A 26,290-nucleotide genomic window follows, 5' to 3' on the forward strand; every position below is an offset into this window, starting at 1 on the left:
TAGAAAAGATATGATATCACCTGTTTCAGATCAGGTATCTAAAACATAATATACACTGATTTTTTTTCCCCAAGACTACATGTTTTTATACCAGTCATTTTATGGTACCCTCAAAAATATTACTTAGTCTTCAAAAACAGTTTTTTTAAAAAATCTGAAATTCCTAGCAGAATTGAAGATTCAGTATAAAGCCACCTGCTACCTGTCAAGCTAGAAGACATCCTATTTTGAGAAGGTCAATAAAAACTTAACAGACTAGTGACAGAAAAAGTCAGAATTTCAGGACAAAGGGGGATAAAATATACAGATAATGACAAAGCAAGAAGAATTTTTTAATCAAAAGGTTTCGTCTTAAATAATTTGTTTTCATAAACAAACAAGTGAAATATTTTAGAAAAGACTAGATGCTGGCTCTGCTGTCCTATCATATAGTTTCTTATTGAGTCATTCATTCCTTCATTCGATACCATGAAATTAACTAAGACGTCAGTAGACATCAGGTAATCTCTTGAAACAAAAATACAAAGCTAAAGTTAGAACAATAACAAGAACAAAATGGAGTTCAAATGTTCTATGTCCTCTAAATAACTGACCTCATATTAGAAACAAAAGCTTCTCCAGCTATGTCTATGTTTGTTTGCAATATTGCCGCTTAGTATAATAAACTGTACTGTATAGAAAAGTATGCCAATAGATGTAAATAAAACAGAAAATAAGTACTAACTTGTGGTATAGCATGAAGTTTAGTAGCCCTGGAAACTAAGAAATGATATTGAACCATCAAATCTTAACTTCTCCATACTACTCTAAATATCACCCATTAAAGAGCTCCTCAGGTAAAAGAATGAAACAACTCATATTTCAAATAGGGTTGGGGTAGGGATGGCTGGCAGTAATATTGATTATCCTTTCAATTAAATTTTTATTAGTTTTTCATGAGCACTTTTTCATTAAATGAGAAATGAAATTATTCTCTCAACTTTTCAAGTTCTGATGATGCCATCCAGCTGCCTAAATTTTCTTCTGGATAAGTTAAAGTTACTAATCATTCATCAAAAGCAGAAGATTCCTTGCCTTCAGTTCAATGTAAGCCTCTGCTAACCTGCAACTTGCCATCATCATTCTATAAAACCACCATGTGCTAGATGCTGGAGACAGAAAGATGAAACAGACTTGGCCACTGCTGAGAGGGGATGGGGAGTTAGGGAAACACATAATGAGAAGTACTATTTAGGCTGAATCCCAGAGACAAAATGGAGAGATGTTAGCAAAAGGCATTTCCAGTATAGGAAACTAAACGTGCAACATCCAAGTCCAGTGTCTGAAGGGACCTCACATAGTTCAGTATGGCAAGAACATGGGGATTTGTGTTTGCGTGTAAGTCTACAGGCAGTAAGAGGAAAGAGAATGAGGCCTATAATAGTTTGGAAAAAGATGTGAAGGCTGTACATATACAATGTGGTACCAAGATTACTCTCTGTAACACCCTTCTGATGACCTGGAGAGAATCTCATGGAAAGTAAGAATCCAGCTTACTGGTGAGTTAGGTTGCAGTTAACTTTCTTTGCTTATGCATATCCAGTTCCTCTTGCATTATTTGTTGAAATGCTATTCTTCTTCCATTGAATTGATTTTGCTTAGAAAACTTTTAATTATTTTGATGAAATTCTAGGATTTTAGAACTGTTTGCTGTCTTGATGTCATTTCTTACCTGACAAAACAACTGAATTACAGAAAAGTTAAATGTGGAAGACCAGCTTACTGGTAAGTTCTATGTGATATTCATCACCTATTATTTAGCCTGTTATTTTAAGAAAGCATACCATGTAATCCAATCTTACAGCATGCCAATATGTAAAATGATATATCAGAAAAATCGATATGTTCAACTTATTAAAGACCAAAGTGTATTATAATTATCATTACTAACCAAATGAGTACTAGTAATACCATCACCATAATTAACATTTATTGAGCACTTACTATACACACAGGACAGTCTGTCTTCACAACAGAAGACAGCTAACAAAGTCAGAGCTATGATTAGAACTCAGAGAGTCGTACCTTGAAAGCCTATGTTTATAACCCACCAAGCTATATATTATAGTATTTGTTTTAGTTACAGTATTTGTTATAAAAGCTGAATGAAAGTCTTTGAAACACCAATTTGATTCAGTATAACAGCCATACTCTAGTGTAAAAAGAAAACACAACAAAACAAAAACCCACATGCATTTATATTCCCAGGGACAGTATACAAGTTTTTATTGCCCACACAAAATGGTCTTAGCTTCTGTATTAGGACCTAATCATTTCCAAAGTTCTTTACCAGCCTAAAATCCTATAAACCACCATGGAAGTAGAATTGCAATCAACATGTACACTGTTTTCCCCATGTACACTGTTTTTTCCCTATTCTTGAGGAAGTCAAGAAAACTCAAGCTTCTATCAAATTTTTTTCCTAAAAGACCCACAGAAAGGAACTTGAGAGAAGTAAATCCATTATTACCAACCATCCAAAGCCATTTCAGCATTTTTTATTCAATCAACATGCTGTAAACATTACTGAGGTTATCACATGATTACATTCTCCAGGTTCCGGGGGTCCATTATACTTCAAAATTGCAGGAAAAAAATGCTTCCAAAAAGAAATTATATTAACTGATTTCAGCAAATACCAAATTTTGAGAGTAATCTCTCTCTTTGAGACAGAGTTTTGCTCTGTCGCCCTGGCTGGAGTCCAGTGGCGCAACCATGGCTCACTGCAACCTCTGCCTCCTGGGTTGAAGCGACTCTCCTGCCTCAGCTTCCCAAGTACCTGAAACTATAGGCACATGCCACCATACCCTGCTAATTTTTTGTGTTTTTAGTAGAGTAGGGATTTCACCATGTTAGCCGATCTTCTGACCTCATGATCTACCCGCCTCAGCCTCCCAAAGTGCTGGGATTACAGACATGAGCCACAGTGCTCAGTTGAGAGTCATTTTTAATGCAGATAGACAGAAGAGCTCAGTCTGGCTTTATTAGTCCTGAGTCCATGGGAATATTAAGTCAAATTCAATTTCATTTCCCAGAATCACAAATGGTCCTTGACCCAAAAAATCTTAAAATCCAAGCAATGCCACATAGAGACACCAAACCACTGAGTTTACACCAAAAACAAAATACATGCAAAGATCCAAGTATATATATTTACTTTATTAGAAGTAGACAGTGGAAGTACCCTGGAATGGAAATCAAAGCTTTGTTATAAGCAGCAAAGGTGGTCTCCCACATTTAACTTCTCTCTAATTCAGCTGCTTTATCATGTGGGAGAGGATACAAGACACCTACTGTTTCTAAAATCCTAGAATTCCATCAAAAGAATTAAAAACTTTCTAAGCAAAATAAATTCAATGGAGGAAGGAAGGCATTTTAACAAATGATGCAGGAAGAACTGGATATGCACAAGCAAAACAAAGTTAACTTCAATCTAATCTCACCCCTTATATATAAATTAATTCAAAATGAATCATGGATTTAAGTATAAAACTACAAAAACTTTTAGAAAATAACATGGGAGAAAATGTTGTTGATCTAGGGCTTGACAAAGAGTTCCTAGACATGACATGAAAGTCTTTGATCCCTCAAAAAATAGACAAATTGGACTTCATCAAAACTTAAAATTTTTGCTCTGTGAAAGAACTCTATTAAGAGTATGAAAAGAAACAACGGACTGGGAGAAAATATCTGCAAACCACACATCTGGCAAAGGACTAGCAAACTGAATATTTAAAGAACTTTTACTATTCAACATTATGAAAACACAATCTAATTAGAAAATGGGCAAAAGACATAAAGAGACATTTCAGTGAAGAACATATGGCAGATGGTAGATAAGCACACAGAAAGATGTTCAACATCACCAGCAATTAGTTGCAAATTAAGACCAATAAGATATCACTATAGACCAATTAGGACAGTTGAAACTAAAAATAAGAAAAGTAACAATATCAAATGCTGGCAAGGATGTGGAGAAACTGGATCTCTCAGACATGGTTGGCGCTGGTAGGGACAAAAATAGAAGAGCCACTCTGAAAAACTGTTTGGCAGTTTCTTAAAAAGCTAAACATACACTTAAAAAAATGACCTGGCAATTACACTCTTGGGCATTTATCCCAGAGAAATGAAAATGTTTGTCCAAGCAAACACCTCTACATGACTGTTACAGCAGTTTTATTTGTAACAGCCATAAACTACAATAAACAAAATGTCCTTCAGTGAGGAGATGGTTTAAAAAAAAACAACAAAGAACTGTGGTATATTCATACCAAGGAATACAACTCAGCAATAAAAAAAAACAAGCTAATGATGAGCTTGAAAGGATCTTATGTGCCCATCTCTCCAAATTCCTCTCTTCCCCTACTCATTCCCTCCCAGATATACTGGCTGCTTGTTACTGAAACATACCAGGCACATGCCCCCATTTCAGGGCCTCTGCACTTCCTGCTCCCTCTGTCTGGAACAACCTTGCCCTAGATTTCCCCATGGCTCACTCTTTCGCCTCCTTCATATCTTTGCTCAAATACCACCTGATGAATGACTACTTCCCTGGCAACCCTAATTAAAGGTACAACTCATTACTCACATTCCCTTCCTCTTCTTTCTGCCTTATTTTTCTTAATAGTACTTATGTCATCTGAACAACAAACAAAAATCTCTACTTTTTTTCCAGTGGGAAATAAAAGATAATGCACAAAGAATAAGCTTTGAACTTTTGGATCCTGGTGCCTAAAAATGTTCCAAGATCATAGTAAATATTCAAATATTACTTGCTGAAATGAACTAAAATACAGTTAATTCAATATAAAACGATGGTATATATTGGACTCTTCCTATCTTAGTGCCTCCCAAACTTCAGGTCACTCACATACCCACTTTAGCAATTTTCACAACAGATGCTTACCACAGGTACAATTGTTTACTTAAGTCTACCGCCTATGGTTTTTACTTAAATACCTACTTTAGCCTCATCCTAAGCAATAAGTATTTATGAACTCACAAATTTAGAATGCTTTTCATAATATACAATGCATTACTATTACATATAAATGTTCACCAGGATATCCCTAAAATCATTCTTGGTGCCTGCCATCAGCAGTCTGAGGCAAATGCTGTTCTTCATCTGTCCTTCTAGTTTACCAAACTTAGCGTAACAGGGGTCACAACGAAATAGGAACCCAGAAACATGGTTAAATTTTAGAGAAATCTCAGAGACGACAATGGCAGCCAAATGGCATTCCCCTTCTGAAGCCAGCTGGAAAGGTACAATACCCTCAATCCTTAGTCTTTAGAACCACAAGTGAAAGACCATAGCCATCTCCTGTCTATGCAGAGCTCTTCAAAGTTCATTCACAAGTCCTCATCTCTAATTATTCCCAATCCACAACTGAGGAAACTGAGGTTCAGAAAGGTAAACTGATTGACTCAAAGTCACATGATATATGATTTTACTCAACATTTTCTAAGCTGTGTATCAATTCACGCACAACAGGTTACAGCAACAAATAAGCCCAAACATAAAGTAGCTCAACACAACACAACCATCCTTCTTGCTAAAATCACAGTCCTGGAAAGGTGACTATGTAGGTAGGACAGCTCTCCTCCACAGAGGCTCTGCCATCTTAACCACGTGGCTTCCTAATCAACTTAGTCATCACCACCTAACAGGAAAGGAAACAACATAAAGGAAACATACAGGAGTTCTTTATAAGCTGGACTGACCTACATCTCTTTACTCACCTTCCTTCGGTCTAGAGCTATTCATGGCCTTGTCCAGCTGCAAGACAAGCTGGGAGATTCCGCACAGCCATGTGTCCAGAGAAAAGAAGAGCTGGCTTCAATTAACGGATAACAGTTCCTGGCATGTTTCTAAAGAAACCTCTATCAAGGCTTTCTTCTATGTAATTTATTGTAATGTACATTAGAAAAAAATGTATATGTATCAATAATTTCCAAGCCCATAATTTCATGGACACTATTACTTACAGAGGGGCTCAAACATGCATTTAAATATTTTTTAATGGTGAATAGATTTAGAAGAAAAATGTGAAGTCAATGATCCTGCTACTTAAACATCACAAAAAGCCCTGAAGCAGTACTACTATTACTTTATGCTAGATGAGTCACAGAAGGGACGCACAAAGCTAGGAAGTGGCTTACATGTCACAGTGGCCATGGAAGAGCCTTGCAGCAGACGCTCTCAGCGCTCTATCCTTCAGATCGCTCCACCATGTTTATGCAGACTCACTGCGTACTTTTACTCTCAAGAGCAGCCCAGGCAGGTCTTTGTTTTGAGACGCTGAAGACGACATGCCCTTAAGAAACCTTAATGAGGGTCTGTAAATACTTCAACTCTCTCGCCCCCAACTACAACTCTGAGGTGTAACCTACACGGCTTCCATAGCTGTCCTGTGAAATTAAGCAAAGTTACCCTCTTTGGGACTCAGTTTAATAACACACCTATCTCAGCCTCCTTCCCTTCAACTTCTCCAAACCCCTTTGGGGTTTTTCTGAGAATACCTCCCCTGAAAATCACTTTCACATGAATCCTTTTCTCAGGATATATGACCAGAGAACAATAAGAAAAGTCTTAGGGTCCTATGGTCCAAGGTTCCCCAAACAAGAATCACTCATACACAACCCTTGCTACATCTAGAGAACACTAATACCAGAATCAGTTTCTTCATGAGGCTTATTTTAACTTAAGGATAGAGGAAATTTTACATCACTACCTATACTGTTTGTATAAGTAGAAGGAAACAGTAGTATAATTAACAAACAAAAAGATTCAATTCTGATTATTCGAGGTACAAAGTCCTAAGCTGAAGATCTTAAAAGCACACAAACACAAAACTGAAAATTTCACCATGACAAAATCCTAAGGCTCCAAGAGAGTAACAGTGAATTCAGCACTATGTGACTCACTGGGATTGTATGCTGCATCCCTGCGTTACCTAAACTCTGCTGCCAGTGGATGCATGCATCCCACGCTCTGGGCAGCACTGTTTCAACAGCCATTTTGCAAAGTTAAGCAAGTATCCAGCACATACATAATCCCTGATACATGATAGACGTACAATAAATGTTAAGCAGAGGTTGGTAAGGAAACCAAGTCTCTTCCCTAAAGCCACCTTGTTATCAGTGGGCCAGAAGCAGGCACAACTGAACCTTTTCTCTGCATACCATCTGCCTGCATCTAGAACAGAGATATGACTCATTCCTAAAACCCACTGTAACTGTTTCTAGACGGCTTCATCTACAGCAGTAAATCTACACGATTATATAGACTTTTTGACTCTCTCATAATGTTTGTCTTCTCCATTCTTCCCAAAACTCGTTGAGCATTTCATCGAACATTATTGCTGGCTAATTTTCAGCTATTTGCTTACTAGCATACTCGTACCCACTTTTGATCACGCTCCCTTTTCAGCTACTGCTATTGCTCCTTTTTTTCTTTCATTAGAACCCTCAGAAGCAATTTCACTTTTATGTTCATTGTTGTTCATTTATAATCAGCTTTTGATTGCGTGCTGATGATTCTTAAATTTCAACTTTACACTGCTGAAGAAAAACAGTGCTTGGTGTTATGCTTCTGATTACAAAATCAGCTGAATTCAGTTACAAAACTGTTTTTCAAAAGGCCTATAACATAGGCATTAAAATGTAGTGTTTTTGTTTAACCTTGGGTGAGCTGTCTGAATAAAGAGAATGGCTAAAAACCAAGTGAGATTAAAAACAATAATGAGGTTGCTGGATTTCTTTAAAAGCAAAATTTTTAAAAAATACCAAAATTGATATATTTGAATAAGACTTTGCATTTATTCCAATCTCTTGCTATTGTTTAAAATATTTCTACCTATTAGGTAACTGACATCAAACCTGTGTCCCATTCCCCCATTTCTCAGAATATTTGTCTCATTTGCAATTTGATTGACTTCACCTGCAGAAATGGTCAGAGCTTCTCAAATCCAACACATGTGAATAAGGTGTAGGAAACAAGTTTTGGTTGGAAAACAAGTGCAGGAAGCTTAAAGCAAAAGAACTCATGGCCATGGTTCACCAGAAAAGCACGCATCTCCAGCATAAGTTCAGAGACTCCAGAAGTGCCTGGGTGAAAAAGCAAAGGCTTATCTGGTCACATATTAGGTTAGTGCAAAACAACAAATTTTAAAAACCACAATTTTTCACCAACCTACAATTTCACGTTTGATCAAAAAAAATCAATCACATCCACACTGTCTCGGTGCAGGGTGGTTCTGGCAGTCTGTGAGGTGAAAACTATTTTCATAATAACAATAGGATGACTTTGTCGCTCTCATTCTTCACAAATGCACAGAACACAAAGAGTTCACTGATGTATTGGCATTCCTAGGATTGGCATACAAAGTACCACGTACTGGGTGGCTGAAACAAAAGAAAGGTGTTCTCTCACAGTTTAGGAGGCTTAAAGTCTGAGGTCAAGGTGTCAGGAAGGGCTGGTTTCTTCTGAGGGATAATCTGGTCCATGCCTCTCTCCTAGCTTCTGGTGGTTCACAGGCAATCTTTCGTGTGCCTGGTTTGCAAAAGCATCACTACCTTCATCTTCATGTGGCTTTCTCCCTGGGTGAGTGTGCCTGAGTATAAATTTTCTCTTTTTAAAAGGACACCAGTCATACTGAATTAGGGCCCTCCCTAATGACCTCGTTTTAACTTGATTTCCTCTACCTATCTCCTTTGGAGAAGAGAAAATCAAGTTACATTAGGTCATATACTAAGATACTGAAGATTAGATTTCAGCATAGGAATTTTGTGGGGACATAATTCCACCCATCATCAGGCATAATTCAGTGGACCCATGTGAGTGGCATCCTGAGTAGATGTGCAGGGCAACAGCTGTGACAACAAGAAAGTCGCTTAAAATATCTGAGTCACAGTTTGCTCCTCTTAAAAATGGGCTTAGCAGCTAGGCACAGTGGCTCACACCTGTAATCTCAGCTCTTTGGGAGGCTGAAGTTGGAGAATCATTTGAGGCCACAATTTGGAGACTAACCTGGGCAACAAAGCAGGACCTTGTCTCTACAAAATAATTAGGCAAGCACAGTGGCATGGACCTGTAGTCCCAGCTAATCTGGAGGCTAAGAACAGAGGATTCCTTGTACCCAGAAGTTCAAGGCTGCAGTGAGTTGTTACACGATCTTGCCACCGCATTCCAGCCTGGGTGACACAGCAAGACCCCATATCTACATAGATAAGTAAATAAAATAAAATGAGCTTAGCAATGGCTATAACAACGCCTACCTCCTAGGGCTGCCATGAATACTTATGTGATAATCCTCCTCAAGTGCACAACACCAAGCCTGGCCCACAGAATGTGCTTGATAAACATCCGGTGTCTATTTTTACATGTGCTTCACTTCAGGTTACCAGACACTATTAATAGCTATTGCATAGGTGAGTCCAACAGAAAAGGATTTTGTGTGTGTGTGTGTGTGTGTGTGTGTGTGTGTGTGTGTGTTGGCACCCTGCAGGTGAATGGCATCCTGGTTCCTGGCAAACAAGTTCCTGCCTTGCTCCCAGAGCTACTGGGATGGGCATCTGCCACCTGTGACAATGAACTGGAATGAAATGAAATGAATAAATGAATGAATATAAATGACTGTCAAATAAACATTCATCAAGTCTACAAAAATCATACAAATGCACAACACTAAACAACGTGGTCCAAAACTACTCAGTGGTTGTGTTTGTTCCTGAACTTGGTGGTGAAAAGAGGTGCTCCCTAGCATTTTCACTTTGCAAACATTTATTCTGTGATTTAAATCACAACTACTACGACCACCGTCACTCACTGATAACCAGAAACTAGGTAAATCATTATCTTACTTGTTTTTATTAATCTTTTGGAAATGTATGTAGAGTTTACATTTAGTTCAGTGTTTAATAGTAGTGGTGTTTTAGGTCTTTGGAAGTTTGGTGATGTTTCTGTGACCTGAAGTATGCTAAATTTAAACTCTCATTTACATCAATTAGCATACGGTAAAACTGGTTTGCTTTCTGGTGACGCCATTTCTGTCCGCCAGGCTGTGTAATTAAGGTTTTATCCTCTGCCTACATTCAGTGCAGGAATGGATGTGGAAGCAGAGAACAAATCGAAATGCCTTTAGTGAGGAGTTACAGTATCCCCAGAGGGCTGAGGTGCTCTCCCAACACCAAAGACATCTCACTGTAATTGCCCATTTATCATCAGTTTCCAACAAACTAAACTGTAGGTTCCTAAAAGGCAGCAACTGTCTCATAAGCCCAAGCTTCCTACAAACCTATCATCTACTGGGTCTAATAGTATACCTGTGCTGCATTTGACAAATACCCACTGAAAGAATAAATCAATATGAATATGTAACAGAAATATTGTCAGAAAAGATATTTCTTAATAGACATTTTAATCAGACATGGGAAACTGAAAATGTAGCCCAAGCTACATATCAGACAACATTCCAACTTGGGTGAATGTTAACATAAGGTATACATCCACTGAATACTCATGTATTCAGCACATGAGTATGAATAATACTCACAGCAGCATTATTCATATAGCCAAAAAGGAAAAGCAACCCAAGTATCCACTGACAAGGTAATGGATAAACAAAATTATACATATACATATTGTAAAATGTTATTCAGAATAAGGAAGGAAATTTTTGCACCTGCCACAACATGGGTGAACTTTGAAGACATTATGCTAAATGAAATAAGCCAGTCATAAAAGAATCACTATACTATTCAACAGCCCTTTATGCTAAAAACTCTCAATAAACTAGATATTGATGGAATGTATCTCAAAATAATAAAAGCTATTTACGACACACCCACCGCCAACATCATACTGAATGCGCAAAAATTGGAAGCATTCCCTTTGAAATCTGGCACTAGACAAGGATGCCCTCTCTCACCACTCCTATTCAATATAGAATTGAAAGTTCTAGCCACAGCAATCGGGCAAGAAAAAGAAATAAAGGGTATTCAATTAGGAAAGGGGGAATTCAAATTGTCTGTATTTGCAGACAACATGATTGTTTATTTCGAAGACCCCATCGTTTCAGCCCAAAATCTCCTTAAACTGATAAGCAACTTCAGCAAAGTCTCAGGATACAAAATCAATGTGCAGAAATCACAACCATTCCTATACACCAATAACAGACTTAAAGAGAGCCAAATCAAGAACAAATTGCCATTCACAATTGCTACAAAGAGAATAAAATATCTAGGAATACAACTAACAAAGGATGTAAAGGACCTCTTCAAGGAGAACTACAAACCACTGCTCAAGGAAATAAGAGAGGACACAAATAGATGGAAAAACATTCCATGCTCATGGTTAGGAAGAATCAATATTGTGAAAATGGCCATACTGCCCAAAGTAATTTATAGATTCAATGCTATCCCCATCAAACTACCTATGACCCTCTTCACAGAACTGGAAAAAACTACCTCAAACTTCATATGGAACCAAAAGAGAGCCCACATACCCAAGACATTCTAAGCAAAAACAAAGTTAAAGGCATCATGCTACTTGACTTCAAACTATACTACAAGGCGATAGTAATCAAAACACCGTGGTACTGGTACCAAAACAGAGATATAGACCAATGGAACAGAACACAGGCCTCAGAGACAACCCCACATATCTACAATCATCTGATCTTTGACCAACCTGACAAAAACACGCAATGTTTAATAAATGGTGTTAGGAAAACTGGCTAGCCATATACAGGAAGCAGAAACTTGACCCCTTCCTGACACCTTACACTAAAATTAACTCCAGATAAATTAAAGACTTAAACATAAGACCCAACACCATAAAAACCCTAGAAGAAAATCTAGGCAAAATCATTCAGGACACAGGCATAGGCAAGGACTTCATGACTAACACACCAAAAGCAATGGCAACAAAAGCCAAAATAAACAAATGGGATATAATTAAATTCCAGAGCTTCTGCACAGCAAAAGAAACAATCATTAGAGTGAACTGGCAACCAAGAGAATGGGAAAAAATTTTTGCAATCTACCCATCTGACAAAGGGCTGATATCCAGAATCTACAAAGAACTAAAACAGATTTACAAGAGAAAAAACAAACAAACCCATTTGAAAGTGGGCAAAGGACACGAACAGACACTTTTCAAAAGAAGACATACATGAGGCCAACAAACATATGAAAAAATGCTCATCATCACTGGTCATTAGAGAAATGCAAATCAAAACCACATTGAGATACCATCTCATGCCAATTAGAATGACAATCATCAAAAAATGTGGAGACAACAGATGCTGGAGAGGATATGGAGAAATAGGAACACTTTTACACTGTCGATGGGAGTATAAATCAGTTCAACCATTGTGAAAGACTGTGTGGCAATTCCTCAAGGATCTAGAAATTGAAATTCCATTTGACCCAGCAATCCCATTACTGGGTATATATCCAAAGGATTACAAATCATTCTATTATAAAGACACATGCACACGTATGTTCATTGCGGCACTGTTTACTATAGCAAAGACTTGGAACAAACCCAAATGCCCATCGATGACAGACTGGACAGGGAAAATGTGGCACATAAACACCATGGAATACTATGCAACCATAAAAAATGATGAGTTTGTGTCCTTTGTGGGGACATGGATGAATCTGGAAACCATCATTCTCAGCAAACTGATACAAGAACAGAAAACCAAACACTGCCTGTTCTCACTCATAGGCAGGTGTTGAACAATGAGAACACATGGACACAGGGAGGGAAGCACCACACACTGGGGTCTGTTGTGGGGGAATAGGGGAGGGACAGCAAGGGGTAAGGAGGTTGGGAAGGAATAACAGGGGGAGAAATGCCAGATATAGGTGACGGGGGTATGGAGGCAGCAAACCACATTGCCGTGTATGTACCTTTGCAACAATTCTGCATGTTTTGCACATGTACCCCAGAACCTAAAGTGCAATAAAATATACATATATATATAAAAGAATCGTATAATATGAGTCCTCTTAGATAAGGTTCCTAGAGTTGTCAAATTCACAGAGATAAAAGTAGAACAGTGGTTGGCAGGGCCTAGGGGATGGGGAGATGTGGGAGTTAGTGTTGAATAGTTACAGAGTTTTAGTAGGGGAGGATAAATAAGTTCAGGAAATGGATGTAGGTGATAGCTGCATAACGATATGAATATATAATACTTAACGCCAGATTATAGTTAAAATGGTAAAAATGGCAAAAATTGTTAAAATGGTCAATTTTATGTATATTTTACTACAATAATAAATGCAAAACAAAAATTTTAAATTAAATGATATACACATTCATATTTTTTAGTACCTTCAGAAGGTTTTGAAAGCAAAAACAAGGTTTCAGAGACAAAAAAAAAAAGGCATTTAATGATCCCAATTTGTAATCAAAAAAGCAATTCCTCTGCCACCTCCCTCAACACCCTAAAAGTCATTCACAAAACACTGCTTTGTGTCAATAATGAACTTTACCTAAATTGTGACAATGTTGCTTATTTGAAAGGTCAAAATTCCAGGAAGAAGATTCTACTGACCTGAAAAGAAGGATTCTGAAGTGTGCAGGAGGAGATGGATTCATCCTGTGGCACAGGACAAAACATCTTCAAGAAAGAACACTGTGACTCTCGGATTACCATAAGCGTAACATCACTGATATACTGCCAATATTAAGCAAAATGAAATACCACCACTAAATATTCTCACTTGGGGCCCTTTAACAGAAAGAAAATTTAGTATTTTTCTCTTGCCTTCCTATAAAGTTTAAGTTCCCTCCATATTAAAATTATATTTTATATAAAATAGTCATAAAATCTATTTTATACTGCTCATAAAAGCCTTATCATAAATTCACATCAAACAAAAAAAAATAAAAGAATCCATTACACACTCTTAACATGCTATGCTGTGAGTGTTAGATTTGAGACTCTAATCCTAAAAGTGCCCTCAGGCCCAGCCCCTAGGACCAATCACAAGCCTTCTGCCTCCATTTCCAACCATTCTACTCAACACTCAGCCATTCAGTCCTTCTGCATCATTTTAAAATTCATGAGGATAATCTGTTTACAACTTCACCATCTCAAAATGTACTTAGTTTTTCTAAAGTGCCAAATACCACATATATTTTTTCCATGGTAATTATAAAAAAGTTAAAAACTGAAAAATTCATTTTTCCCTGTATTGTTGGCTTTCAATTTTAATGATACTTCATTTTAAAAGAGCCCTGAATCTTAAAGAAACACTCAATATTAATAGTTTATTCCCTTAATCAAAAACAAGTAATAACTCTCTGCTTTCTTCGTATTACTTATTAAAGGCCTACTACGTAAGCCCTTAGGCTGGAATGAGAATGCATATGAGAACTGGTTTCCCTGCTTCTTTTCAAAGGGAGGAAAGGACTTACTAACTCAAAGAAGTCCTTTAAGTCCAGGTGGTATAATACAGCATCTCAACAACAGGTTAGAGAGTACAAGCTGAAGCCGGTGAGAAAAAGCAAAGAATAAAAAATAGTTCCTTATAAAAATGTGAAGAGATCTCCATTGATAAGGAGAAAACCTTAAAATTTTCTGGTAAAGCTAAAATGCTGATCCCTACTTCCAATCAATGCTATGGGCACAAGAAAGGCCTTTTCCCAGTAGATTTTATTTGATTCCTCCACTTCTGAGCACACACAAGGCATTCATTACAGGGAGTCTCTTTCCCTCTCCCTTCTTCCAAGTCATTTTCCCACCTTGACTTCTAATTCTCTGCTCTGGGCTTACTTTGCTTTTAATCTTCCTTTCTAGTCATGGGGTTGAGGGGATCTGAGGAGATGACAAGGAAAATACTGAAGGAGACTTTTTATGAAAATAAAAAGTCTGATGTTTAATTTAGTGGTAATAATACCAAAACCAATACTTACAAGATACTTTAGGACACACTGCTAAGACTATACGCATGAAGCTCATTTAATCTTCAATACAACTCTGGGCCCAGAGGTGTAAAATAATACAACTCTCCCCATTCTGCAGATGAGATAGCTAGGCACAGGGAAATTACCAAGTTTCATCAAATTTAAGTCACCAACAATTGTAACATGTACCAGTTTTATGTATCCTTGGGCAGAAAAACCTGCCAATCAATCTATGACACCAGCGTAAAGATGTCAACATTTCAAAGAGGTGGAAATGTGAAAAAGTGTGTTACAATAAAATATGTAGCAATTTTCACAAAATCACAAATCTACTATGCTTTAAAAGCAAGACTTGAACCCAGGCGGTCTTGATTCCAGTCCTTTTGCCCACTGTCCTGGTAGAAGTATTAATGGTGCCCCTCTTTACTCTCCAACATATCCCAGTTTTAGGCAACACATATATGATCTCCCTTGGAATGGTTTGAGTAGAATGAACCCCGTTACCTTAGTCCTAGCTGACTGCAGCTGACCTACGTACAAGCCAAGGCAGCCTGAGGAAGCCAGCAGCCTCCATGAGAGACCTGAAGGAAGCCCTACTCCATAGGGGCACTCCTTACTGAGTAGTGACAAATGGGCCCAAACAAATCATCCCCTTTGGAAACCATAAAGTGGAAGAGAACCAAGAGACACTGGGTTATTTCAGCCCAGATTACTGTTCCAAACAAAGCTGAGGAAGTATTGTGGGCCCATAGGAAGCCCGCTGTCTATATTTGTTTGGGAAACACTTGACTATTTGGATGAAAGAGATATATTCCCATGATACCTATTTTCCTACTTAATAATTCTCTCTTCAGAACTAGTTTTTACTGAGATCATAACAAAACTGTCTAGGCCAGGCACGGTGGCTCACACCTGTAATCCTAGCACTTTGGGAGGCCCGGGAGGGCAGATCACCTGAGGTCAGGAGTTCAAGACCAGCCTAGCCAATGTGGCAAAACTCCGTCTCTATTAAAAATATAAAAATTAGCCAGGTGTGGTGGTGCACACCAGTTACTTGGGAGGCTGAGGCAGAAGAATTGCTTGAACCTGGGAGACAGAGGTTGCAGTGAGCCGAGATCATACCACTGCACTCCAGCCTGGGCAACAGAGTGAGGCTTGGTCTGAAAAATCATAAATAAAAATAAATATATAAATCCAGCTTTCAGAGATACTGAAATATGAAAAAGAAAAAAAAAAGGAATCTTACAATGAAATATAAGTAATGTTCACAAGATCACAAAGCTACGGAGTACTGAAGGCAAGAGTTAAACCCGGGCAGTGTGATTACACACCTGGTGTATGTCTAGTATCCTGGTATAATGAGTCAGAGCACTGAATCAGTGCCAAAGTCACCTGAATGATCTCCATTCTTGCATTTCTCCAACCCTCTCCACACTATACTCAGAAAGAGTACTCTAAGCATAAAACTGCCCTTGCCACTTCACCATCTAAAACCCTTCCATGGCTCCCCATTGTCCTCCTCAAGAACAAGCTTAGCTTCATTACCAGGCCTAGCAGGACCAGCAATCCTGTCCTTGCTGTTGTCTCTGGTCTCATCTCTCACCTCAAACTCTACAAAGCAGCCCTCCTGAATGTTCTTAGTGCCCTCAAGTCACAACTTTGAACTTGTTGAACTTCTGAAGACAGCTCAGAAATGGAAATACAGCAAGCACAGGGAGAAATGGATGGGGGTAGAAAAGGGATGTCAGTCCCCCCACTCCCACCCACAGGACCCAAACTTACACAGACCATGCCTTGGGCTTTGTCATGTCTCCATTATCAATTCGTATATTATACCAAATCCCTCCAATTTTAAAATAAAAATACTATTCAGAGGTAAATGTTAGAAATCTATGCATTCACGGCTACTGCCTAAGACCTCTTCTTTTGGAATCATTTCTAGAAAGGGTAAAAGCTGACCACACTCAGTACACTGATCAAAGTCTGAACTCAAAATACCAGGAAACTCCATCCCCCAACGCCATCCCCCGAAGCCGACTCTGCAAAGGCAATGACATTTCACAATTTCTCCAGCATTCTTGAAACGCTGAGGGCAGTCATTTGTGCTAAGCAGACAGTGAAAGGCATGTCCCGGTTGGCCTTAGGTTCACGCTGTGGCTACTGCCAATTCTTTGTAAGTGTTCCCTCACCTCAAATCCATGCTGCACGAGGTCCAGCAGCTGTCCTAAGTCAACAGTGAGACATGTAAATGTTTCTGGAATGAATAACAACCAGGATCGTATAATTAAGTTCCCTATGTGAGCCACCCCACTGACATCTCAGGCCTCACCAGACGTTCATCCCATCTGTGGGATCCTGAAGATAATCAGAGCCCAGGAAGTGGACCTTTACCCCTCTGAGCCTCAGATTCCCCAGAAGGAAACTGGGAACAATAACTCCTATTTCACATGGCTTCTGCAAGGACTAAGTGAAATAAAATGTATGGAAGCACCAAGCCAGTGACTAACCCTGAGATGGCAGCACATGATAAATGCTTACTAAATCTGAGAAAGCAAAATTATTCTAGCTCAACAAAGCCTTTAAAAAAGACCAGGGAATTTAGTTTCAAATTCAGTGCAAAAAAATCATCATCCTGGGCCCACCATCGGGTCATATGCTAAATCTCTTAAACACCATCTTATTTAATCTTTGTAACCATCTGTGCAAATGATCCCCTTTTCAAACAACAGTAAGTTGAGTCTCAGTCAGATTCAATAATTTGCTCCAGGTTGCAGAGAAAGAACATGGGAGATAAGAATTTTAACTCTGTTGAATTTGAACCTAGAGTTTATATCTTTAATTCCCCTACCACTCTGTTTCCAAGATAGTGAAGCCAGAGAAAGAAGGTGGATAAGAGTCCAGAGAGGGCAACCACGCCTAGTTGATTACCACAGCTTCATCAGCACAAGTCCACATGACCCAAGGTGAATGTCACTCAAGGGCAAAGAGAGGGGGAAAGGTAAGCAATCAGCTGAACTGCCTAGTTCAGCCCAAATGGGATCTTTTAGTGACACAGCTTAATAATTTAACAGCATAAGTCCTTTATCAGCATGAGGCACTGTGATTTTAAGTAAATGACTACGTGGCCTCTCTCTGCCTCTTACTGCTTCTATGAAACATGGAGACTGAAATCTCCCTTGCTGTGATGTTGTTAGAGTTAAAGAAATAATGTATGGAGATTACTTCACACAGTCTTGTTACGTATTACATGCCCAAGGAATAGTTCTATGTTTATGAAGGCCCTTTCACAACTAGGATGTCTACAGCCCCTTCCTTCTCCCTCATTTGCTGAAATCAGCCACATCACCCCTCAACTTCTCCTGTTCCTTACCTGCCTCCCCCTTCTCTGTGTACTTCACTCATTCACTGAGACCACAAATGCTTACTGAATACCTACTCAGGCCAGCTGGGGAATCGCTCAAGCTGTTACATTAAGGTGTATCGCTTTGCCACTGTGGAGCATACATTCTTAACATTTGTAGGAGAGAAAGGAAGACAGCCGATAAACAAATAACACTACCAGGTACAATCAAGTGTTATAAAGAGCAAAGCAGATAAGGGTACACAGAATAACCCCTGGAAAGTGGGGGCTAGGTAAGATAATTAGGGAAAAACTCGTCTGAAGAATCAACATTGAAGCAGAAAGCTGATGGAGAGAGCAATTAACGATCAGAGGGAATAGTGCTGCCGACACGGGGCAAGTGGTTGACAGAGGTCAACAGCATCTTATAAGGCTAAGAACACAGCTCAACTGCCGCACTCACTATGTTTTAGTATAACTACGGGTTTATAGACCAGTCAAACCTGTGCGCCCTCTGAGGGTAGGAGCTATGTAGCTTCTTCCTGTCTGCATTCACTCACTCATATTTATCTGCCCAACATTCTATTAAGCATGGGCTGTAATAAGCATTCAGAAAATATTTGCTACATAAATGATATTTGTTTGATTTTCAGTTGTGGGGGTTAAATTATTCCCTGCTGCGTTCTGGGCTTTCTGCAGCCCCATTCAGACTTCCTTGTATACTCAAAGTGCCACTGTCCCTCAACTTTTGCTACCCACCGCTTCTCCATTCTCCATACTCAACTGCTCACTACAACTACTCTTCCCTTGCTCTCTCACCTCTGTCTCTGCATGAATTCACCTGGACTGCCTTCTCCATCACCTCCACCTTCCTCGCAAATTCTCAGGATTAATTTCCAAATTTCATTAGTGTACAGTACTGACATTTGTTCAAACATGTCCAAATCTCTCAAGTTCTTCAGTAAAACTTTTCCATCAAGCAACAGAAAGTGATGCATCAAGTGACAATTGCAGATTGAGTGGTAAACAGAGTTGAAGGACAAATGATCCGAGATCACTTATATAATTTCTTTTCCTCCCCCAAATATGCCGTATTTCAGTGACTTTCTTGGCTTTATGCCTGCAGAACTAGGCCAGGGTACAAGGGCAGGAAAGTTCTCACTACTTTGGGTCTGTGCACTCACTCACTCACCCGTAAAAGAAATGGCTCATTTACAGTAAACAAAACCAATTTGGGACACACGCTATCACTTAACAGTCTTCCCCACAACAAAGGTCAATAGTTTAGCAACTAAATTATTTGAGATGGATTCTCTTTTCTAAAAGCAAAAATTGTAGCTGTACTTCATTTAAAAAAAAAGAAAAAAGTCAGATATTTATTCTCCTAGGCAAGAGGCAGATATAGGTAAGTCACAACTTCCAATACAGCCGCCACAGCCTCATTTAGCTGATAAGAACTTGCACATAACCTTTAGTCCTTCACTTATAAAAGCATGCATCCATCTTTCTCCTCCCACTTCCATAAAAGCAGAAAATTAAGCAGAAGCCATTCTTTCTGAATTTACAACAGCAGGGGTATGGGTTTAAGCAATTTCCTTTGACAACATACATTCCTCTGTAAGTTCCTGGACAGAAGCTCTGGGCTGCATAGAAAACACACAACAATGATTCTAAAATTGGAGGCCTGGCCAGGCACAGTGGCTCATGTCTGTAATCTCAACACTTCGGGAGACCCAGGTGGGCAGATCACTTGAGGTCAGAAGTTTGAGACCAACCTGGCCAACTTGGTGAAACCCCATCTCTACTAAAAACACAAAAATCGGCCAGGCATGGTGGCGTGCATCTGTAGTCCCAGCTACTCAGGAGGCTGAGACAGGAGAATCGCTCATACCCAGGAGGCAGAGGTTGTAGTGAGCCAAGATCGTGCAACTGCACTGCAGCCTGAGTAAAAGAGTGAGACTGTCTCTCAAAAAAAGGTAAAATAAAATTGGAGGCCTGAGAGGCAGTGCTTCTCCTATGAGCAAGCTCCATGAACTTCACCTAGCCATTGAAGAGGGGAAATACCCTAAGAGACAACGATACTGTGCTTAGACTTACAAAGAACCATTTTAAACTCAGTGCCCTCAGTCAACATTTCCCCTAAGACTTGACTGGCAGCACTCATCTCTGTGCCCACCATGGGCCTAGCTTGCTATATTATACCACCAAGTACCGCACACACTGTTCACTTGGCTATGTGGACACAGCAATATGGCCCCTGTCTACCAGGATTTAGATCTTTGGGAAGACTTCTAACCATGGTTAGATTCTTACTGCTAAATTCAATGAACACCAGTCTGCTAAAAGTTTCAAAGCAAGACTAACCTAGATTTATAACAGGGGGTATGTATAGCACATACATGCCTGGGCTTCAGCTGCCAGGACTGGGATTCAGTCTCTGTAGGGTTTAAAACTCTGAAAACTCCTTACCAGACCCTGCAGGTCTCCATGTGATTTGGCCCTTGTCTTCCTCTCAGACCTTGTCTACTACCACCTTCCCCCTCTTTAATTACCTTGACATGCCCAGCTTTTTCTCATCTTGGGGCCTTTGCACTTGCTGTCTGCTCTGCCTAATACACTCTTCCCCTCAGTCTCACCTGGCTGGCTACCTTTCACCACTCAGGTCTCAGCTCCAATGTCAAAAAGGCCACCTCCAGGATCACTTACATAGAATGTTGAGCAATGTCAAGTATGTCTATGCATATGTATAATTCCACTTACATAAAGTACAAAAATGAACAAAACCAGTGCTATAAGTCAGGGGACCAGTTATCCTTTGTACAGTGGAGATAGTGACAGGCGGGAGCAGCAGGGGGCCTCTGGGTTTTGTTAAATGATTAATTTCTTGATCTGTACCTAGTTAGCTGGATGTGCATTCAGTTTATAAAAATTCATCAATGTGTTCATTTATAAAAGTACATGTTTCAGTATGTCTTATATTTCAGTATAAAAAATTCTGCCAAAACAAAAAAAGCAGCATGTCAAATAGGTTTCTTCTGATCACCCAGTCTAAATAGGTCTCTTCTTCACATCCAGCTACCCTGCTGTGAAGTTATTCATTCTCCATCCCATGACCCTGACTGATTTTCTTCATAGAATTTGTCATTGGCTGAAATCATTTTCATTATTGGTTATACGTATACCGGCTTACTCTCTTGGTGGCGCACGCCTGTAACCCCAGCTACTCGAGAGGCTGAAGCAGGAGAATCACTTGAACCCAGGAGGTGGAGACTGTGGTAAGCTGAGATCGTGCCATTGCACTCCAGCTTGGACAACAAGAGTGACACTCTGTCCCAAAAATATTAATAATAAAGTATCACAAGGCCAAAGACTCTGCCTGCCTTGTTCACCACCCTCAAACCCCAGAGCCTCCAACAGTCCTACCAAATGGTACAGGCTGAATAAAAACTAAAAGAAAAATAAGAAATGACTAAAGTGGACCCTTTATCAGTCAAAAGTCAAAACAGTAAAGAGCAAAGGTTAAAATAAAATTTAAAAAACTTCAGTGACACGAAGCATCAGGAATATGTGTCAAATGTTAAATTTAACTACGGAGGGGGCAGATAAAATGTCATTCTACGGGTATCTTTGAGAGACCAGTGAAAGTTATTTCTCTAAGCTGAAAGTGGGTCTTTTATTTCTGTACAGACAACAGTTTTTCACAAGGCCTGATGGTGTAAAGTAGGTCTGGGCCAAGAGTGGCAACAGATTTCTGAGACAGTTAGTGAGGCGTCTTAAGTACAGTGAAAGAAGTGCGCCGTGTTTAATTGTAATGTCTGCCATGGGCAAGGGACCATGGAGGCATAATATCAAATCAGTTTACATGAAACAGATCATATGAAGCACCCAAGAATTTGAAAATAGACTTTCTTACAAGTCATGGCAATACTCACCTATTTTTGTGGCCAATTCTAAGATGTTCATAAAGAAAAAAATTAAAATGTGTCAGTGGTGCTAATGACTTGGATGTTATATAGTTAGCCTGTTATATAGCCTGGTGTAACGGAAACGTAAAGGTAAGCCTTTACTCTGGAATGCCACAAATTCTCACTGTAACCTTGAATATGTTGTTGTACTTCTTTAGGCCTCAATTTCTCTAGCTGGACTAGATGATTGCTAATGTCCATTTCCAGTTCTTGGACACTGTACACATTTCTATCTTTTAAAAAACCCATTTTTGTCTTCTAAGATGTTACAGAATAACACATCATCCACAAGTATGTAAATCATAGTAGTCAGATGGCGTGAGCTAACAGATCTTTTTACCCAGTTTTCTTGACAAACCAAGAGTATCTCTCCCCAATCAGATTTTTTTTGTGTTGTGTTCAGCCTCTCATTTCTTGGTTAGGCAAGAAGGCTTCACATACTGAGCTAAACACTCTGCATTTTAGGTTTCTCTGTACAATTCATGAGTTTTCACTGCCCTGGGCCCCATGTTTCTCATCAATTAAAGTCTACACACATGGTTAGCACCCTAGCTCTTGCTTTTTCTATCACTTAAATAATGAATAGGGCTTAATCACCTGGAGGTAGTCTCCTTACTCTATTACAACAGTAATTACTGAGTTTTAATTAGACAAAACTGCCATTCCTTTTCTACCTTACTATACTGTCAAGCATCTATTAAAAATATTACAGTAAGTATCAGCACCTTTTAAATTTACATCAACAATAACAGAGAAATGGGAAGGCAGGAAATGAAAGAGGGGAAACAAGCTCACAGATGTCATAATTAACCAAAGCTTAGAGTAACTCAAAAAATCATTAATTGCATTTTTAAAAAATTTTCTAAAAAACTATACTATGCACATCCAGGTTAAAATTGCATGAGTGATAATTTGCCTCTCATAAATTAAAAATGGGGAAACAGGCAAGGTCATTAACTCTGCTGTGGCTGAATTCCAGACTGTGCTTTCTTTTAAAAGGGGAAAGAGAGAACCTATGGAGACGAAGCAGTCCCTGAAGGCTTTCTGACTACTGTAACGCTAGCCCTCTACAGAAGGTAAAAATCTCCTAGAGTCCAAGTTCCAATCGCTATCCAGCACCCACCACTGAACCTCTTTGGTTTCATTCTCCATCAACAAGGAGGACATGGACAGGGTCAATGGTCTAATGCGTTTTAGTGACAGGCTTAATTTTTCACTGAAAAGATGAGAAAGACCGTTTCCCATTTTTCTCCTTGACCCGTGCATTTGACCAACTCAGGCATCTCTAAAGTCTGCAAAAGCAGGTAGCCTGCAGGAAGTTCACCCTGGGAGGTGAGTTCCTAGTTGGCATGAAATGGGTTTCTAGACATGTTTATCACGTGGCCTAAATGTGCTCAGGGTTACTGCGAGACGTTTGAAAAGCAGAATTAGGGCTGACAATAAAACCTCTAGGCTCCAAAACGTGGTCCGAGAAACTTTTCTCAAACTTGCATCCAGCGCCCGCTTCAGTGCAGTCAAGCATGGGGTCCGACGGCGGCGACTCCCGCGCGTTGGGTAGCTCGCCTCCCGAGGCCGCCCCCGCGCCGCCCCTGCGATCCCCTAGAGCTGGGGTCCCTCCTGCTCCCGGGCGCGGCGCCGCGTCGCGTCCCGAAGTGGGGCGCCCGAGGAGCCGTGCACGGGGCCAGGCGGGGAGCAGGAGCAGCAGGGGGCGAGGGGAGCCCGGGGCAGGCGGGCGCCAATGTCAGCGCCCGCAGCTCCCGCCGCCAGGCCACGCTCACCTGGGACCCGGCCGCCAGGAAGCCGGACCGCAGCGCTAGAGCTCGCAGAAGCTTCCCGGCCTGCGCTCCCGCGGGGGACGCCATCTTAAACAGGAAACCCGGCACGGGGCAGTCGCGGGGGAAGTGCGGGCAGGGGAAGGAGGCGGAGGAGGAGCGGCAGGAGGAGGGCTCGGGGAGAAGCCGACGGAGAGAGGAAGAAGAGGAGGAGGAGGCAGAGGCGGGCCAGGCCGGCCCCCTGGGTTCCCGGGGCGTGGGCGTTCCTGACGCCGCAGAGCCCCAGAACCCTCACCAGCCCCGGGGGGTGGGCGTTCCTGAGGCCGCAGAGCCCCAGAACCCTCACCAGCCCCGGGGCGTGGGCGTTCCTGACGCCGCAGAGCTCCAGGCCCCTCACCAGCCCCGGGGCGTGGGCGTTCCTGACGCCGCAGAGCTCCAGGCCCCTCACCAGCCCCGGGGGTTGGGCGTTCCTGAGGCCGCAGAGCTCCAGGGCCCTCACCAGCCCCGGGGGGGTGGGCGTTCCTGAGGCCGCAGAGCCCCAGGCCCCTCACCAGCCCCGGGGGGTTGGGCGTTCCTGAGGCCGCAGAGCTCCAGGCCCCTCACCAGCCCCGGGGGGGTGGGCGTTCCTGACGCCGCAGAGCCCCAGGTCTCTCACCCAGCTCCGGGGGGGGTGGGCGTTCCTGACGCCGCACAGCCCCAGGTCCCTCACCCAGCCCCAGGTCCCTCACCCAGCCCCAGGTCCCTCACCCAGCCCTAGGTCCCTCACCCAGCCCTGGTTCACTTTGAGCAGTCCCAAGGTCTCAGGGCCTACTGTGCAGTGCCTGGTTTACGGTCCCCAGCAAAGACAGAGCCCAAGCCCTGCGGTCTTGGGTCTCAAACAATCCCTGGATGGCCAAACAAGTGAATGTTCGCCACGGCAGTGGGTGCTGGAAGGGTGGCTCACCGAGCTGACGCCCTCCGCAGAGACCCCTGATCTAGTCCTGGGGTCACAGAGGCCTGTCTGGGAAAGTGATGTTGGAGCTGAGACTTCAAGGAATAGAGACAGAGATGGGGAGCCTGCAGCCCAGGGCCTCAACTGGGTCAAGGAGAGGTTGGCAGAGGCTCTCCATCCCTTAGGGAGTTGTGGGTGTTTTGTTCTGTCCTTAACCTAAGATCAGTGTAAAGCTACTGGAGGATTTTAACCCCAGTAATCAGAATGATAAAAGCGACATTGACTTGGAGTTGTGAACCACAAATATCTGACTCAGGTCTCAGTCAATTTAAGAAGTTTATTTTGCCAAAGTTAAGGACACGTGCCTGTGGCACAGCCTCAGGAGGTCCTAATGACATGTGCCCTAGGTGGTCGGGGACACAGCTTGGTTTTATACATTTTAGGGAGATATGAAACATCAATCTATCTATACATATATATGATGTACATTCGTTTGGTCCAGAAAAGGAGACAACTGGAAGCAGACAGGGGCTTCCAGATAATAGGTAGATAATGAGATAAAGGGTTGCATTCTTTCGTGTTTCTGGTTAGCCTTTCCAAAGGAGGCAATCAGCTGTGCATCTATGTCTGTGAGCAGAGGTATGACTTTGAATAGAATGGGAGGCAGGTTTGCCCTAAGCAGTTCCCACCTTAACTTTTCCTTTTAGCTTAGTGATTTGGGGATCCCAAGATTATTTCCCTTTCACAGAGTTTACACGAGTCTAAGCTCTGCACATGTAATAAAAAGAAGAGGAAAGTTACTGAATATGTGCCAAGCACTGGACAAATATACATTTGTTTAGTCTTCATGGCAACCTTTTAAGCGGGTACAAGTGTACTGTCCCCATTTTGCAGAAGAGAAAACTGAGATACACAGAGGTTAAGTAACTTGCCAGAGGTGGCAGTTCTGTTAAGAGATGAGATTCACATCCTTTCCACCCACCCCCAAATTCAGCACTATTTTATGTTTTTTTAACCTTACTCATTCTTGAGTATATGATCATGAAAACCAGTACAATTTAACAGAAGTAGGCAGCTGTTGCTACTAGCTTCTTTCTTAACCTCTCTCTTTGGGAAGCAGGGGGCTGAGAATTTTTATTTCAATATAATTTCTAGTCTATTTGAAGACAAGCTTACCCACTAGATTTAGCATCTTTTGGTGGTGATGATGATTGATTAAATCAATTATTCCCATGATGGTGGCAAGTTGGCAATTGTCTAACTGCACCCTACATTTATTAGTTTGTATCCTACTCTGAGAAGAACTTCACTATCTCTCCA

The 26,290-nt window shown here is 40.9% G+C and overlaps 1 protein-coding gene across 2 annotated transcripts in view; it reads right to left on the bottom strand.

Moving 5' to 3' along the window:
• The window catches only part of SUCLG2 (succinate-CoA ligase GDP-forming subunit beta), a 281,870-nt gene extending 257,641 nt beyond the window's left edge, over positions 1-24,229 (bottom strand). The window contains exon 1 of one of the 2 annotated variants that reach the window (XM_017542762.2): positions 24,046-24,229. In XM_017542762.2, the coding sequence (XP_017398251.1) occupies positions 24,046-24,129 (84 nt within the window). In that variant the 5' untranslated portion in view covers positions 24,130-24,229. The remainder of the gene's footprint in view (positions 1-24,045) is intronic. The other variant, XM_017542764.2, reaches the window with a different exon arrangement.
• Between the last annotated feature and the right edge of the window lie 2,061 nt (positions 24,230-26,290).

This window comes from Cebus imitator, unplaced genomic scaffold (assembly GCF_001604975.1).
Source record: "Cebus imitator isolate Cc_AM_T3 unplaced genomic scaffold, Cebus_imitator-1.0 Scaffold147, whole genome shotgun sequence".
Classification (NCBI taxonomy): Eukaryota; Metazoa; Chordata; class Mammalia; order Primates; family Cebidae; genus Cebus; species Cebus imitator.